The sequence below is a fragment of the Asterias amurensis genome, chromosome 3 (assembly GCF_032118995.1).
Source record: "Asterias amurensis chromosome 3, ASM3211899v1".
NCBI classification, from domain to species: domain Eukaryota; kingdom Metazoa; phylum Echinodermata; class Asteroidea; order Forcipulatida; family Asteriidae; genus Asterias; species Asterias amurensis.
In genome coordinates, this window is record NC_092650.1 from 12513831 (window position 1) to 12531009 (window position 17179).

Sequence of the window (17179 nt, forward strand, 5' to 3'; positions counted from 1 at the left end):
GACACTGCTCTAGAATTGCAAGGGTCGTGGGTTTGAATCCCACACGAGTAACATGCCTGTTATATTTTTTCACAGGATTCGGGGAAATTGAGTATACAGTGCTAACACACATCGGTGTATGGATAAAAACCAAAATTAATATAAGATATTGAGTTTACCCCAAGGATGTCCTTGACAGCATGTGGATCAATAACAATAGGCATCTCAGGTGGTTGCGTAATAGCAGCCTCTGATGTAGCTACTAAGGATGCTTTATCTACAAGCTGAGTACCATGATGTATAGTCATACCACCATCCTCTTCATCATCATCGTCATCAATCATCTTAGTAGAATCATTCATTCCTTCGGCTGTAGATTTAGCTTTAGATTGTGTCTCTGCTACACGTACAGCCACAGCTCTACAGATAGCTCCTATCTTACGCTCCAAAGTACGCACTCCAGCTTCTCGGCTGTATTTGGCAACTATTTATGTATAAAATGAGAAAATGGAAGTAGTAAACAGTAACTTTAAAGATGAATCAACGTAGAGAACATTAAAACTTTGAAATCAGTTTTTACCCTAACAACAGCGTTAATGTTCTTGATAAATCTCAATTTCACCATTCTTCAAGAGTTCTTTTCGGAGTTTTATTCTCAGCTACAATAACAAACCCCTTAGACCTTTTCGCAAATACAATTGCGCAGGCGCAAACTGTTGAATGAGGTGCATTGTTGGATGGCTATAGATCAAATTTGATCACCAGCTAGACCACAACGCACCTAGTTCCAAGATTTACGCGCGCGCCAGAGTTTTTGCGAAAAGGTCTATTTATGAAGTCATAAGTTCAAACAGCACCCTCAATGAGGTCAAGTGGAGTTTTCTTTTGTTGACCAATAGTTGTTCCTGTAAATATCTATTTCCAGAGTTTGACCTCAGACCTGGTGGCGAAGACGAGGGGTCATTCCAATTACAAAAACCAGAATAAAAAAATGCCCACAACGAAAACAAACTAAAGTGTAAAGCTCCTCAGACAAGTACTTGTTTCACTGCCATTTTGTGCAACATACACTTGTCAATGTGGATCAGATTGTACTTGTTTTGATTGATAAAGGAACAGTGTGAATTATCTTTTTTATCAAGTCATTTCAACAAGAGTTTTTTTTTTTTTCACCCATAAACACCGTTGTGTGTTAGCACTGTGTACTAAGAGTTCTGTGAAAAAAATCACAGGCATATTAATCGGGTGGGATTCAAACCCACGACCTTTGCAACTAGGATTCAAACTGCCTCTAGCTACCGGGCAATCTCAATTACCTAGCTTATGGCATGACACTGCTCTAGAATAGACTGTGCAAGTCTCGCACGCACCGGAGCGAGAAAACACGACAACTGAAGAACTTTATTTTTTTATGAATCAAATCTTTGCTTTAATTTATTCTAAATGCCGAATCTAAACAACAAAAATACCCTATAGAGCTTGTTTAAATTAGTTTTAGCTTTTGAAACAAATACACAATTATCGGTTAAAGTCTATGAATAGACAAAAGTAAAACTCTGGGACAAGGATGTTTGTTTGATCTTAAATTTTTTGAAACCCCTTTTGTAAATCTACGCCCGAATGTGAAACTACTCAAAGCTGGTTTATACGCGGACGCACGATGGTCGCAATGGCGTTAGATAAACGCGTGACGCAGTTTAAAGAGGAAGCCGACGCCTAAACGACCAATGAAAAGGCTTTTCACCCCGCGCGACCAAAACAAGCGTCTGCGTAAGTTTCGTGATCGGAGATGGGCACAAATTCTTAGTTTTTTAAAAGTAACCTGACCTGAGGTCAAGTTTAAATATCGGTTTTTCTTCATTATTTTGTTGACTTTATTTTTACTTTTATATGTGATGTTAATTAGTATTACATTTTTAACAACATATGTCATTTTTATGGTAATAAACTACATTAAACTAAAGTAATGGACGAAACAAAATCTACCCAACGTAAAACTCCATAAGGTTGGGACCACAATGGTCCCGGAAGTTCAAATCCGCGCGAGACTTGCACAGTCTATTGCAAAGGTCATGGATTTGAATCCCAACCGAGTAATATGCCTGTGATTTTTTTCACAGAACTCGGGTAAGTACCGAGTATACAGTGCTAACACACGTCGCTGTACATGGGTAAGAACAAAACAAAAAATGAATATGAATAACTTACTTATCAGTTTAATAGATTCTTCAGGAAACTGAATCTGTTCAGCAGATAGTCCATGTTCTTTGAGTTGTTTAGGGATAAGATGGCGAGTAGCAATATGAAGCTTTTCTTCCTGTGTGTAACCTGGAACATGGATTAACTCCATACGATCCCTCAAGGCTGCAGGTATGGTACTTATATTGTTAGCGGTAGCAATGAAGAGTACTTGAGAAAGGTCAAAGGGCACATTTAGGTAGCTGGATAGAATCTTAATTAAGGAAACATAATAATAATAAAAAAATAATAAAAGGTTTTTATAATGCGCTTTTCCAAAACTTGATCAAAGCGCTTAACAAAGAAAGGGATAAATTAGGCCTAAAACTTTCAAGAAACAAATCATAATCTACTATTTAGGAAAGAGATAAGTTTTAAGTTTTTTCTTAAAATAACAACACAAGAAGATTTACTGACATTAATTGGGAGAGTGTTCCAAAGTTCAGCAGCAGAGTGTGAGAAGGCGTGTTTTCCATAAGTTAATCTAGATTCAAATAATTTTTTTATAAGCCGAGTTTTATCGGAAGAAGAATGGAGTCCAGGACGGTGAGTTTGGCAAAGAAGAAACATAATTATTAGACAAATAAGGTGGAGCAATGCCATTTAAACATTTAAAAAACAAATAGAAGAGTTTTGAATTGAAGTGAGATAAATCACAAGATGAACACATAATGGTTTACAAACTGTGACAATTTCGTCTTACTTATTTGGTTTTTATTCACCAATGAGTAATGAAATATATTTTTGCAGAGCTTTTGAGGAGTTGTTTCCTGTCAGAAAGCTTTACATCACAACTGAAGTATGGAACCTTTGTTATTTGAATTCTCATAAACAAAGCTATCTGTCAATTGATTTGAGTATTCCTTTTCATCTCGCATTGGTTTGGTTATGTTGATTTTTGTTTATTTCTTTATCAGTTTTGAATAATGGAATCAATGTGTGGTGAAGATGTTTTCAACTAGTGGTTTAATCCCAACGAGGCCTGGTCTCGATAATTTTACCGAGACAAAGTCGAGGTAAATTATTAGGAACCAAGCCTCGGCGGGTTTAAACCACTAGTTGAAAACCGATTCAACACATTTTGATTCCCATTCATAAATACCTTTTCGGTCAAAAATATCAACACTTTTTGGTCAAAAAGTAAAATAAATGCAAAAATTATAATTGTTAAATAATTTCTTTCAACACAACACCCCTCCAGCTATGAAATGGTAAAGCCCTCTGATGCCCTCGTGTAAACAACTCCTTATAAGGGAATGATGTGCGCGTTGCGCTTATCGTGTGATGTGGCACAACTGTTTCAGCCGTTGCTCTCGATCAATAGGAATGAAGAAACTGTCTTATACGTAAGAACAGGTGCAAGCTCGCGTGTCATGCCCATGAATTAATACTTTTTACTGGTCATAAACAAATAATTTTACCGAGACGAAGTCGAGGTAAATTATTAGGAACCAAGCCTCGGCGGGTTTAAACCACTAGTTGAAAACCGATTAAACACATTTTGATTCCCATTCATAAATACCTTTTCGGTCAAAAATATCAACACTTTTTGGTCAAAAAGTAAAATAAATGCAAAAATTATAATTGTTAAATAATTTCTTTCAACACAACACCCCTCCAGCTATGAAATGGTAAAGCCCTCTGATGCCCTCGTGTAAACAACTCCTTATAAGGGAATGATGTGCGCGTTGCGCTTATCGTGTGATGTGGCACAACTGTTTCAGCCGTTGCTCTCGATCAATAGGAATGAAGAAACTTTCTTATACGTAAGAACAGGTGCAAGCTCGCGTGTCATGCCCATGAATTAATACTTTTTACTGGTCATAAACAAAGGTTTATACACACCCACGTGATGCGCTCTCCACCAATAGGAATAGCGAAACTGTCTGAGGTATTTATGAATTATAATTAATGCCCTAAGAGTGTTTGAAGACATTATTTGGTAAGGATACTGATCAGTAAAGGCATGATTCTGTTCAGGATCGAGTACTTCTAGCAATGCTGCTGCTGGATCTCCTTGCATGCTTCGACCCTTCAATAAAAAAAAAACAATGTTAGTATCCGCAAATCTAAGCAATTACCAAGTAGATACTTTTTTATACAATCTTTGAGCAATGATAATAATTTGGGGGGCTAATCGTCCTTACTCGCAGCTAGAGCTGAATTGTGAAGGACGCGGCTACAACGTGTTCGAGAAGCAGGCATGCAAGGGGCTTTCAGCTGCCAGCCACATCAACCCATTATGACCACGGAGCACAGCCAAGATCGAAAGTGTTTGATTTTTTCCTGAGGGAGGACAACCGGATAGTCTGGACAACCCTTGTGGCACAGCAGAGAACCAACGCACAACTCAACTCACATATGGCCCTGTCCGGGAGATGAACCGGAGTCTCCTTGGTGAGAGGCGAGCGCTTTACAAACAAGCCAACTGTGCCATCAATGATGCTGATGTAAGAACATGAAGCACCAGCATGATGTAAGACAAAGCCTATGCCTTATCCATACACGAGTGCAGTTACATTCCAGTAATGATGAAAATTATCTCAAATATATTCGTCTACAAATTGTCACCGTCTTAGATCCATTTACATGATGTGAATGATCAAGTCGGTGATGTAAGACAGTTCTTGGCCAAGTTAAAGTTAAGCCACAATGTGTAAAATGAACACAGTGCAATTTCAACAAGTAAGTTTCAGAAATGGAAGTGCTGTTCAAAATATGAATGCTGCACCATCAGTACAAATGTAAATGTAATAATAAACAGACTGTATCTTCATATAGTTACCAGTTTATCAATTTCATCCAGTAGGAAGACTGGATTATTACTACCAGCAAGCTTCAATCCATTAATAATACGACCTGGCATTGAACCAATGTAGGTACGACGATGACCTCTGATATCTGACTGATCGCAGCAACCACCCAGAGATATCCTGCAATACACAACAAAATCTCATTATGGTTATTGACATACAGTATCAGTCTTGTCACTAAGCCTGGGCGACTAGTGAAACTTACTACTCGACTAGTCGCGACTAAAATTTCCAAGACGCATTGTGGTTTACTGTTTGCCGCAGGCATAATATAGTAACATTTGTGATGAAAGGGTTGAGGGATTCATGGACTAGTTTAATGTCCGACAAGTAATTTATGTTGTCTTGAAATGGTGTAAGCAAAAAATGTTGGTTCACCAAGCAGAAAGTTGCGACTATTTTTGTATAAGTCACGGCGCACAATTCACCAAGTAGTTGAATAGCGGTAATTGCGACTTGACTAAGCAATAGTCGAACTTCCACATTAGTCGCCCAGGCTTACTTACCACACTGAAGTCTTTCAGCCACCATTTTTCAAATTTCAAGCACATGCAACTTTGACAGAGGCTGGAACGACAGTCTGGGGCAGGGCCATTTTTTTCCTTTATAGGGCACTAAGTATCTGGATTTGTTCATGGGGCGGCCACCTGGGGTGCTGGATAATTGTGGAGGCCGCGTGTCCAAACCCCCACTGCTCTGTATGAACATGCTTAAGAACAATCATGTGTTTTGTTGACATAATTGATAAATGATTCACCCATCTTTTAGCCTTTTGAATGATCTTTTGAATGATTGTCACAAACCTAGCAATACAAATTTGTAAATATCTGAACCACAACACTAACCTGTGAAAGGCTCTCCCCAAGGTATGTGCAATGGAACGTCCAACACTGGTTTTGCCAACGCCTGGGGGACCAACAAAGCACAGTATTGGTCCCTTAAGACTGTTCTTGAGTTGCCTTACAGCAAGGTATTCCACAACTCGTTTCTTCAACTTGTCCAAAGCAAAATGATCAACATCCAAGTCATGCCTTCAAAAAGATAAAATTTGTTCCTCATTAATAAATTCTTAAGAAAGCATTTGTATAAAGCTAGGTTCATACTTCCTGCGAATGCAAATGTGATCGAACTTTGACGTCACAAATTCACAATGACAATTGGCGACAGCTGAACTGTGTTCAACTCCTGCGAATCATCTGCTGCAAATACAGCCATGTGACGTCAAAATTCGCATCGCAATCGCAGGAAGTTTGAACCGGGCTGAAGTCATTTCATTATTATTATAACAATTTGTAGACATATTAGTAGTTCTGACCTTGCCTGTCTGATATCCAATGTATCTGAAGTCTGCTTGGACCAGGGAAGTTCTACCATCAGCTCCAGATAGTTACGAATTAGTCCATACTCTGGCATGGCAGAGGGAGTCTTCTTTAAGCGTTTCAGCTCCTTGTGACATGCCTTATGAGCATGCTGTGGCATATTGGCTTTTCTGTACGACAAGATATAGAGTCTATTACCTAGACACTAAGAATATCAGTAAGAAGTTTGCATCTGCAATCCTCCGTCTCAGAATTAGTATATGTATGTAAAAACGTATTAACCAGTTATGCTATGATTATGGTATAATATCATAACTGACAATAAGAATTTACATGCTAAAATAATTTTTGTCTTACTGAGACGAAAATTATTTTATGACTTGTTTTAATCATTTCTCAAAAAAAGTAATGTTTGAAGGGAAGCTTTCCACTATCATTACCTTCAAACCCTGTAAGTTTAATGTAAATTTTGAAAAATTACCCCAATCCTTAAGTGTTAAACCACAGTACAAAGTGGTCCCAAAACTGTTGAATATGCTAGAGACGTGCATGGTCTATTCTCATGACACTTGAGTACACACACGACCCAGCAATACATGTAGGTGTTGTTTGCTATAAATGGCTTCAAATACTGTGTAAAACAAAAATGATATACAACATCTTGATGATCTCCTAATGTTTACACTGACTTGTAGTGCTGGGCGAATAGTGAAATTTTGGTATTCGGATACCGCTGGCCAACTATCAAAAATTAACCGGATATTCGAATAGTTTTTTCGCCGCTAGAGGGCGCTATTTAAAATATTAAAAAATTGATTGATATTAGTTTTAGACAGTGTCACTCGGTTCATTCATAAAAATAACCAGATCTAATTTAAAGATGACGATTTGCTGTTTCTTTTGATCGTGATTGACTCTGCGTGAAGGAAAACTTTCGTAATCTTTGAACAAATTACGTCAGAAATGTCACTGTTTTAACTCTTTATGATGTTTTATGCTGTCTTAATAGAAGTTTCATAAGGATTCAGACAAAATATTCCTATCAGTTGTCGCCCGACGTCCGCGGATATTCGGATATTAAAGAATATCTGGTTACTTGGTTGTAATTACAGAACTATCCGGTTTATAAATAGCTATTCGCGCCCTATGCGGATATCCGGTTCAGAAAAAAAAGGCATTCGCGGTTACGGATAGGAAAACCTATTCGCCACAACCGGTTATTCGAATAATTCGCTCAGGCCTACTGACTTGATTTTCTTATCTAGATCAGCTATCTCATCCAGCTCATTGTCCTCTTCTACGTCTCCAATGTTGACTTTCTTCAAGGCTGTTTTCAGAGCTAGATTTTTATGTCTATCTCTCAATGCTGAATGTCCGTCGTTAGCTCGAGTCCGCTGCAGAAGCTTCAGTCCTTCTATCTGCCTGGCCAGGAGAGGGAGAGTCTTCTGAATACGCTGCTCAAGATCAACTGCATCCAATACCTTCAAGACGCAACAAAATGATTTTAATTCTTCACATCCTCAACAACTCTTATACAATCATTGAGTGGCTCAGAGTGGAATGGGAGGAATATTATCGCAAGGTAAAATTTTGACTGTTCGCCGGGGTGAAATGGAACAGTCCAAATTTTACCGAGCGATAATATTCCTTCCATTCCACGAATTAAAGCCACTCAATATTTGTTTTATATAACTGACATATAGATCCTTGTCATCTGATGTATTTTCAAAGTATAACATTACAACCAAAAGTCATATTACGCTGCATAGCGGCAACAATGCACAAATTTAATAGCAATCAGATCACAATGTTTTGCACAGGTGCTCCTTTGTTTTAGCAGCGGCGCTGTGCTGCTCAAAAACAAGGACGATCCTAACTAGTGAATGGGAAATGCTATTCCCCATGGGCAAATAGGTCTTATTGATCGCCGGTGCGGATGGGAGTAATAGTGAATGTCACGTGATGTAAGTTCCACCAATCAAATGACAAGGATCTGTATGTCAGTTATATAAATCTGAATATCATTTGAATGTCAGACGCTTTCAGCTAAAAATCTGGGAAATGTCTACGGTAAATCCACAAGCTTGCAAACTGGTTTGAAACATTCAACTGGACTACATATTTTACGAAGCTTGTGAACTTCTATGAAAACTATTTGGCTGAACTTTTATCTGGAAGCTTACCAGGATGAATGTGGAGGAAGAACTTATTAAATTCATGAATCCTTAATCATCAATTCATTTACTCCTTGCACGCACCACAAAAAGTCACAAGATTATATTATACTGTAACTAGAAACAATTGAAAAGTTTGTGCACAGGATGAAATAACATCTGTCACTTTATTGTGATAGCAAAGCACAGTCACAATTACTAATCCATTGTACATGATTGTTGTATATAAAATTATGACCTGTGCATACACAGGACAATTTCTCGTTGTGCCGCACATTGGATTGAGTGCGTTTGTGATAGCACTTTTGATCTTTGAACCTCTACAGGCGGACAATGTCATTGGAGGCCACGTGCTACATTGAGACCATGTTAATCTTGAGATGGCTATAAAAACTTTCAATTGCATAGAAGTAAAACTCATAATACAAACTTGTCAAACTTTGAGTCTGGTTCCAGGAGGAGTAACAGGGTTGGTTAATGACTCAGATATAATAGGAATTTCGTTCACAGCAACAATGAAAGAATTCTGATTCTTACTTGCAGTTTTTCATTGTAAGATGCTTTAACAATGGAAGCAAATATATCCAGAAGTCTTGATGTAGGAAGACTCTCCAGAAGCCTCTGTCAAATAAACAGGAAGTAACTGATAATTAACTGCAATTTAATTGTACACATTGAAACATGGTAATAAAATAGACTACATCCAATACGCTCCGCCCACGACGCACGTGTCAGCAAGAACACATGAGCCTCTTCAATGCCTTTCTGCACCCAACTGTGCCCGTATTATTTTTCCCAGAACAAACGTGGAGAATTATATGCACACGTTGGTCCTAGAAAGAAAAAGTACCCGATCCGTGCTTTGTGTGCAAACATATGGACACACACCCGGGAACTATTCTCAGTAGTTCCCAAACGTTGTGGATATGTTTGTACATTGGTAAGTTTCATCAATCATGCAGATCGTTGCAGATGGTTTTTCGAGAAAGCAAAAGATTTTGGTATAAGAAGTGCTGGGAAAATGAGTTGATTGGACAGATTTATGGGGCTAGCAATCAACAACAGTCCACCAACAGTCACGCAGTCGACGCATCAGCATGCTAGACTGCAGCAAGTACATGTACTCTATAACATGCAACTTGCAAAATATAAATCTTGAAAATGTATTCACATGTACGCTAGTGTAGTGTTGCCAGCCTGCTGTCTTAGATCTGGGTAACTGTCATATCTTTACGGAATCAAAGTCGGATCAAAATAGTCACCTCTGGTTACATGCAGAAAGCAAGGATTAATTACATTAACTTTACAGGAAAAAACAACAATAAAGATGATGAGGACAAGTTGCAAAGCAACAGCGATCACGACAACAACACCAACAATAACAATACGTGTACTTCTGAATGTGTAGCCTACTAACCTTTAGTTTAGCAACGACTGGTACTGCAACATCTAGAAGATCAACCAGACTACTTGCTTGTTCTCGGAAACTTAGTAATACTGGATGGTCACTATCATCATCTATAAGACATAATATCACATAAGCGTTGAAGTGACACATAAAATATGTAGATGCTGACGTAAAATATTACTGAGTGTGACAAGGTAGGATATAAAAGCAGCCCCAACTGTTGTAGTCAAGCAGTATCAAGCTTCATCAAGACATAATCTTCACTAAGGTAAAAATTGATAGGGGGGTATCCCATATCACAAGAATCACTAGATGAATTGAGTATACCCAGCTGCAAGCCATATGAAATACATGTAACCTAATCAATTGCCCTGGGGTGGATTTCAAAAAGAGTGAGGACTAGTCCTAGGAGATATCAAAAACGTATAGCTAGTCCTAAGTTAGGAAGAGTAACTTGTCCTAACTCAAGATAAGACTAGTCTTCTCTTTGTGAAATCCACCCCAGGTGTCCTGTGCTTTTGATGTGGTGTGCTTTCAAAGTTTAAACACAAATTGAAATTTTCTTCATACATGTCGTAGAAGTGCCCCTTCAACAACAAAATTTGACGCCTGCAACTGTCTAGTATGCACATCGACAGCATGGGTATATTAGAGATCAGCTTTTGTTGATGCCAGTTGCCCACCTAAATGCTACCTCAATGTTACAAACCTTCAATCCACTATTTAATACTTGGTTTTCATTCCTACAGGCCCCAAATGCGTTGAGACAGTATTCATCTGAAAAAGTATTTATAAATTAATTTAAATCAAGTGTCTAGAGAAATGAGACATATATAACTTGTCCCAATTGACTTGGGACTGATTATGCAAAGTGTTTGACCCACCTGCTCTTTGTCCAGGTAGTTTATCTAACTGCACCACTTGAGCAACAGGGAAAGGTGTCTCTTGTAAAAGCTTTTCTAGTTTAAACCGGCACAAACCAGTTACAAGCAGTGTATACGCTGGTTGAGGCCAGTTGGTACCAGTGACCTGTACTACAACAGCTGCAGTACCAATTGGGTGGATGTCATTGTACTCTTCACTTTGAACAGTCTGAAAAACAATCAAAAATCAAAAACATTTAAAATGTGACAATTGATACATCAAGCGAGTAACCATGGAAATCTCTATAGAAACAAGGACAGTATCATAATATAAGGTTATGTATTAAAGGGCAACACATTTAAGCATATGCTGGGATTGGATGGAGAATTTGAAACTCTATTTCCATTAAAGTGTTCCACTCCACAGTACGGCGTCTTCATCAAACCCAATTGCTTAGCTTTTTGTACACTAGTGCTACAGTCACCTATAGACTTACGCCCCAACATGCCATAAGTTATTTCTTCAGTGAGGTCTTAATTTGAAAAGGAAAGAAACTCTTTCTTTACAGACACTTGACACTATTGGTAATTGTGAAAGACCAGTCTTCTCACTTGGTGTAACTCAACATTATATGCATAAAATAACAACTGTGAAAATTTGAGCTCAATTAGTTGTTGAAGTTACGAGATAATAATAAAAGAAAAAAACACCATTGTCACACAAAGTTGTGTGCTTTCAGATGCTTGGTTTCGAGACCTCAAAATCTAATTCCGAGGTCTCAAAATCAAATTCGTAGAAAATTACTTCTTTCTTGAAAACTACATGTACATTACTTCAGAGTGAGCTGTTTTCTCACTATCAACAGCTCCCCATTAGTCAGTACCAAGTAAGGTTTTATGCTAATAATTATTTTGAGTAATTACCAATAGTGTCCACTGCCTTTAAGACTTAACATTTCCTCCTCTCGCCCTGATCTACGTATTTTCACAGTATATGCTCAGCCGTCGATGGTACTCTTCCTAACTTAGGATCAATCTTAGGACTTAGAACGAGTTAAGTTACGTAACCAAAGCAGAGGATGCATTGAACTCACTCTCGTCCTAACTCGAGATAGGATTAGTCCTAGCGTTTCGTGAAATCGGCTGCTGGTCTCTTACTCCTTCTGTATGCTCCTTCCATAAGCCTCTCACCCCTTCACTCTATCTGTTTCAAGATATTCTGCTAGCTTTTTCTCTCATACTGATGCACTCTGGAACTCCCTATACTACCTTATTTCTCATTAGTTAATTATCTAGTGCCACAGTTGGAAAAGGAATATCAACACATCTTCTTCTCTCCTCTTTCTCTTCTCTTATTTTCTTGTGTCAACTGATTTTCAGAACAAAATTAAACTTAAAAACAAAATTAAAAGAAAAACCACAGGTCTTCAAAGGTGGAGCGAATATGATGTCTATGTGGATGGTACAGTATACAACTGATGCTGTGGAATTGACTGTGGAATTGAAAAAAATCTCATCAGCCTGAAGTATAGAAGATGTGACCTCTGACGTCACACGAAAATCATTTAACATGATTCGTGTGCATACCGCCGGGCAAAACCTTTGTGTTTTGGCAGCCAGCTAGAAAGTGTATGCAATCTTACCATGACTACTTGTCTTTTTGCCCGGCGAAATATGAGGTAAACAGTGTTTTTTCAACAGAGGGCGGTTTTAATGTAAACATGGGTCACATCGTCTATACACTCAGCTTAAAAATGTAGTGTCTATACTAGGCCTGGGCGAATTATTCGAATATCCGGTTAATGGCGAATAGGTTTTCCTATCCGTAACGGCGAATGCCTTTTTTTTCTTAACCAGATATCCGCATAGGGCGCGAATACCTATTTACAAACCGGATAACTCTGTAATTACAACCGAGTAACCGGATATTCTTTAATATCCGCAATATCCGCGGACGTCGGGCGACAACTGATATGAATGTTTTGTCTGAATCCTTATGAAACTTCTATTAAGACAGCATAAAACAGCATATATTAAGTATTTAACTATGCTCACCTCCGTGAAGAGTTAAACAATGACATTTCTGACGTAATTTGTTCAAAGATTACAAAAGTTTTCCTTCACGTAGAGTCAATCACGATCAAAAGAAAAAGCAAATCGCCATCTTTAAATTAGATCCGGTCATTTTTATGAATGAACCGAGTGACACTGTCTAAAACTAATATCAATCCGCCCATAAGATCTCATTCACAAACGAACAGCGCCCTCTAGCGGCAAAAAGAAAAGAAATTAAAAACATTTTTAATTTTTTTTTTAAATAGCGCCCTCTAGCGGCGAAAAAAACTATTCGAATATCCGGTTAATTTCGGATAGTTGGCCAGCGGTATCCGAATAACAAAGTTTCACTATTCGCCCAGCACTAGTCTATACCAACAAGCAAAGGATATTTACATGTATAACTCAAATATTTGATCCTATCTTTAACATTTTCAATTATCCAGTATAATAAGAATGGAAATGCTACGAACCTTTTGTCCCGGTTCTCTAGGCACAACACCAATGACAGTACTGCTCAATGTGTTATGCCTCAGAATACGACTCTTCACCATGTTCATGCTGAGAGAAAGAAAACAAAAACAATATGGATTATAGATTTATATTGCCACCCATTTATGCCCAGAAAGGAGCAGTGTATTGTATTAAATACTTCACCAAAGCCATTTATAAACACAAACAGCCATAATCAAATTTGTAAGCTTCATTTTTGTGCGTAATTCTTTGAATTTGAATTTTTTTTCAAAAGTAAAAATAAATCCACAATTTCTACATGTATGTTGTTATGTTGTTTTCCATCGATGTATTTTATTGTCTGGCAGTCTGTTTTACTTTGGTCTTATAAAGTATTGACAGTTTAAAGATGCTATGTCAGATTTTAGCTGATTTTACCAAAAATGTTGATTTAAAATTCAATAGGTATTTTGATGGGGGTCGAGAAAGTTACAAGCTTTCATTTGAGCTATTGCTCGAAAAAGTCCGCCAATTATTAGTAGCAGTGAAATAAAGTGCCCCAAATTAGTTTTTGTCGGGATCCCGACAATATATCACGTGACCAATTCTTATGTGTTTTATAAGAAACGTTTTAAATTTTTGTCATGGTTCCTGACCTTCTTCGTTAGAGCGGGTGGTACTCTTTGAACACCATTCACTAAAAAAGAAATCTATTTTTAAATGTTTGGGGCCAAAAATCTGACACAGCATCTTTAAAACACTAAATATCTGAAGAATGAACTTGGAATTTCATTTACTAGACTGTGACTTGGTCTTATACATTTTTAATGTTGTATTGACTATGATGGAAAACAAGAGTGTATTCAGTGTAGAAGTGAGAGAAATTTCCCTCCAAAATGCTGTTAAAATGGAAATTCAAACAATATGAAGAAACAAAAACGGAAAAAAACAGTTTTCATAACTTAAAAAAAATCAAACCCCAAATTGACAAGTACACAATGTTCTTCATAAATAAAAAATGTGTACAAGTTTAATTTTTTTATCATAGCCTTCAATGTCTGGAGTAGAAGAGTAAATGTCAGTAAATATGAACACTGGTTGACTTTTGGACCAGTCCCTCAAACTCGAACAATGTACAATCTATATTGACATACGAGTTACATAATCATTTAATCAATTAACTGAACTTTGACAAAGATCATGTTATATGAAACCAGGGTTACTTTTTTAAATGCTTCCATGATGCAAATTCCATGTAGAGGTTTAAGAGCTACTATTACAAAAAAGCGTACTTTTTTATTCTTTTTTAGGGCACAAAACAAATATCCAAAACAAGGAAAACTACTTTTATTCACCAACACTGTTATAGATCGTATTGAATATGACGTCATGCGGCTCAAATATCTAAACTACCAGATGGCGTGTGTGAGTGTGTGCATGTGCCATAGAAATCAAACTGGGAATGTTGCGTTTTCGTTGATGTACGCATTTGGACACGCATACGGTTTGCCCTCCAAGATGGCGACTTTTCATAGCAAAAAGTGGTTATTCAATACCAGCTTGGAAAATGAAAAACACACTACTTCTTGAGTCACAGCACAAATTGGTAACCAAAAGTATTTCATTTTACAATACCATCAGCAATGTTCATTATTATTTGTGATGTAGATTTATAGTATACTACTAAGTAGGTAGGACACAGTAACTGAGTTACAGTCATTACAGTGTACTGTAGGTTATGATGGTCTGCTGAATATTTTGTTAATGGGTTTTCACTATGTTTTAAAGCCATTGGGGATTGGACCCTTTCGGTTCAGAAAAAAAAGGTTAAAGTTCACAGATTTACAAATAACTTACAATGTACATGGTTTACAGAAGGCAATGGTGAAAGACTTCTCTTGAAATATTATTCCATGAAATGCTTTACTTTTTGAGAAAACAGCAAAACAATATAAATTCTCATTAACGAGAATTACGGATTTATTTTAAACACATGTCATCACACGGCGAAACGCGCAGAAACAAGGGTGGGTTTTTCCGTTGTTTTCTCCCGACTTTCTTGAGCCTAATTTTCACAGGTTTTTTATTTGATATAGAAGTTGTGGTACACAAAGTGTGGGCCTTGGACAACACTCAACACTGTTTACCGAAAGGGTCCAATGGCTTTAAACAAAAGTAAAAATGCCTACGACTACGACAACGAATACAACTATATTGACATTGTGTCAGCTCTACCATAGAGTAAGGGCTCTACCAATCCTGTTTAACGTTTACCATCATAAACACTAAACGTTAAAAAACAGTGCACCACAAATCATCATGCTAATGTCACAAATCTAAACACAGAGGAGCACTCACCCGCGACTTACGTAACTTGCATGACCATGAATGATGACGAACACGACTAACGCCAAAACGACTCTCACTCAGCAGACGCAGACTCTGTATTTCAACTACAATTTTGTACAAAACGCAACAATGACAAATAAATGTGTCCAAAATGAAATACTTACTTTCTTGGTGAGTTGACGGGAATTCTCATGGATGAGCCTGGAAGCAATATCCCATCTGCGACTAGCAGAAGTGGGAGACGACGGGGAATGGAAATAGTTGACGCCATGTTTACAAAATGAAAACCTATCGAGGCCAAAGGTCATGTCATCACACACATGCTGCCGGCCGTATGGCTACAGCTATGGCTACGGATGTGTTGACAAGTACATGTGTATAATTTTTATCGCACTATCTAGCCGTAGCCACTAGCTGCGTCAGATTCTTGTTGATCAAGTTGAGTATGGAACGCCTCTCCTCCAAAAAAGCAACACCGAAAAGTCACGAGAGCAGCGTGATCAAGGAGGGGCCTACCACGGTCAAACGTAGCCCCATAAATACGACTACGGAGTTAGTGGATTGGGGCTAGGTCAAACGCATTCCTAGGGATTTTTGTTCGTGGTTTTAAAGCATTTTCCTCAGCGTATTGTAGTTTGTTATCTGCACATACAGCATGTGTATTACCTTTTTAAAGGGAAGAGAGATACGGGTTACCAAATATGCGGGACATTTTGTTTTTGATCATAATAAAAACAATAAAAACATAAATAAATATGAAATTACATTTGTTAAAAAGAATGCATGTAAACTTATGCAATCACGAGAACATAATCAGCAGATTATAAAATAAAACTCGAATGTATTTTCATAAAAGTCTCACGACACCAATACACAAATCGAACACTAGTATTGACCCATTGACACAGCTCTAAAATAGTTACAAAAAAACCTTCCGGTTACAAGTTTTGAGAGAGACTAAATCAAAGGGGCCGGGCCGCATGAGCTTGCCCAACACAACAATTTACCGGGCCTGAATTCCTTGAAATTTTTTGCCAGTAAAAAAACCGGGATAGCACAATAATATTAAAACATCTATGGGATCCACACTAATATTAACTCCCTTAGCAACCAACGCTTATTGCAACGCTAAAATATTTCAAAACTTCCAAACAATACCCAAACTACATAGTACTTATTATCAGATTTTTTTTTTATGTTTGGCCGATTAGCCGTTTTTGGACTGTTTTTGGAGGCTTAAAGAGAGTGGACACTATTATACACATATTGACTGGCAACGAGGTAACTAGTATACGTCTATTCCCACGAGGGACTTTGAGTGACCAGAAGAGCGACCTATTTGAAAATAGTGCCTGGCACAGCGCCCTCTTTTGACTTGAACCGTGAACAGCAACTACAAAAATGTCCCTTCTTGGATGTCTGTTCTTATTTCACATTTAAAACCGAGCTGTGTTATAAAACACATATTGACTGGCATAACTCGGCAACTAGTGTACGTCTATCCCCCCTCGGGCCTGTGAGTGACAAA

The 17179-nt window shown here is 37.8% G+C and overlaps 1 protein-coding gene across 1 annotated transcript in view; it reads right to left on the bottom strand.

The window, feature by feature from the left end:
• LOC139934682 (lon protease homolog 2, peroxisomal-like) overlaps window positions 1-15933 on the bottom strand; it is a 26896-nt gene extending 10963 nt beyond the window's left edge. Inside the window, exons 1-12 of the mRNA XM_071929037.1 lie at window positions 15816-15933; window positions 13323-13410; window positions 10816-11023; window positions 9941-10041; window positions 9061-9144; window positions 7598-7830; window positions 6346-6519; window positions 5876-6061; window positions 5003-5150; window positions 4170-4249; window positions 2188-2420; window positions 159-463 (exon numbers count right to left, since the gene is read on the bottom strand). Coding sequence (XP_071785138.1) covers window positions 159-463; window positions 2188-2420; window positions 4170-4249; window positions 5003-5150; window positions 5876-6061; window positions 6346-6519; window positions 7598-7830; window positions 9061-9144; window positions 9941-10041; window positions 10816-11023; window positions 13323-13410; window positions 15816-15922 — 1947 coding nt within the window. The 5' untranslated portion in view covers window positions 15923-15933. The remainder of the gene's footprint in view (window positions 1-158; window positions 464-2187; window positions 2421-4169; window positions 4250-5002; window positions 5151-5875; window positions 6062-6345; window positions 6520-7597; window positions 7831-9060; window positions 9145-9940; window positions 10042-10815; window positions 11024-13322; window positions 13411-15815) is intronic.
• Between the last annotated feature and the right edge of the window lie 1246 nt (window positions 15934-17179).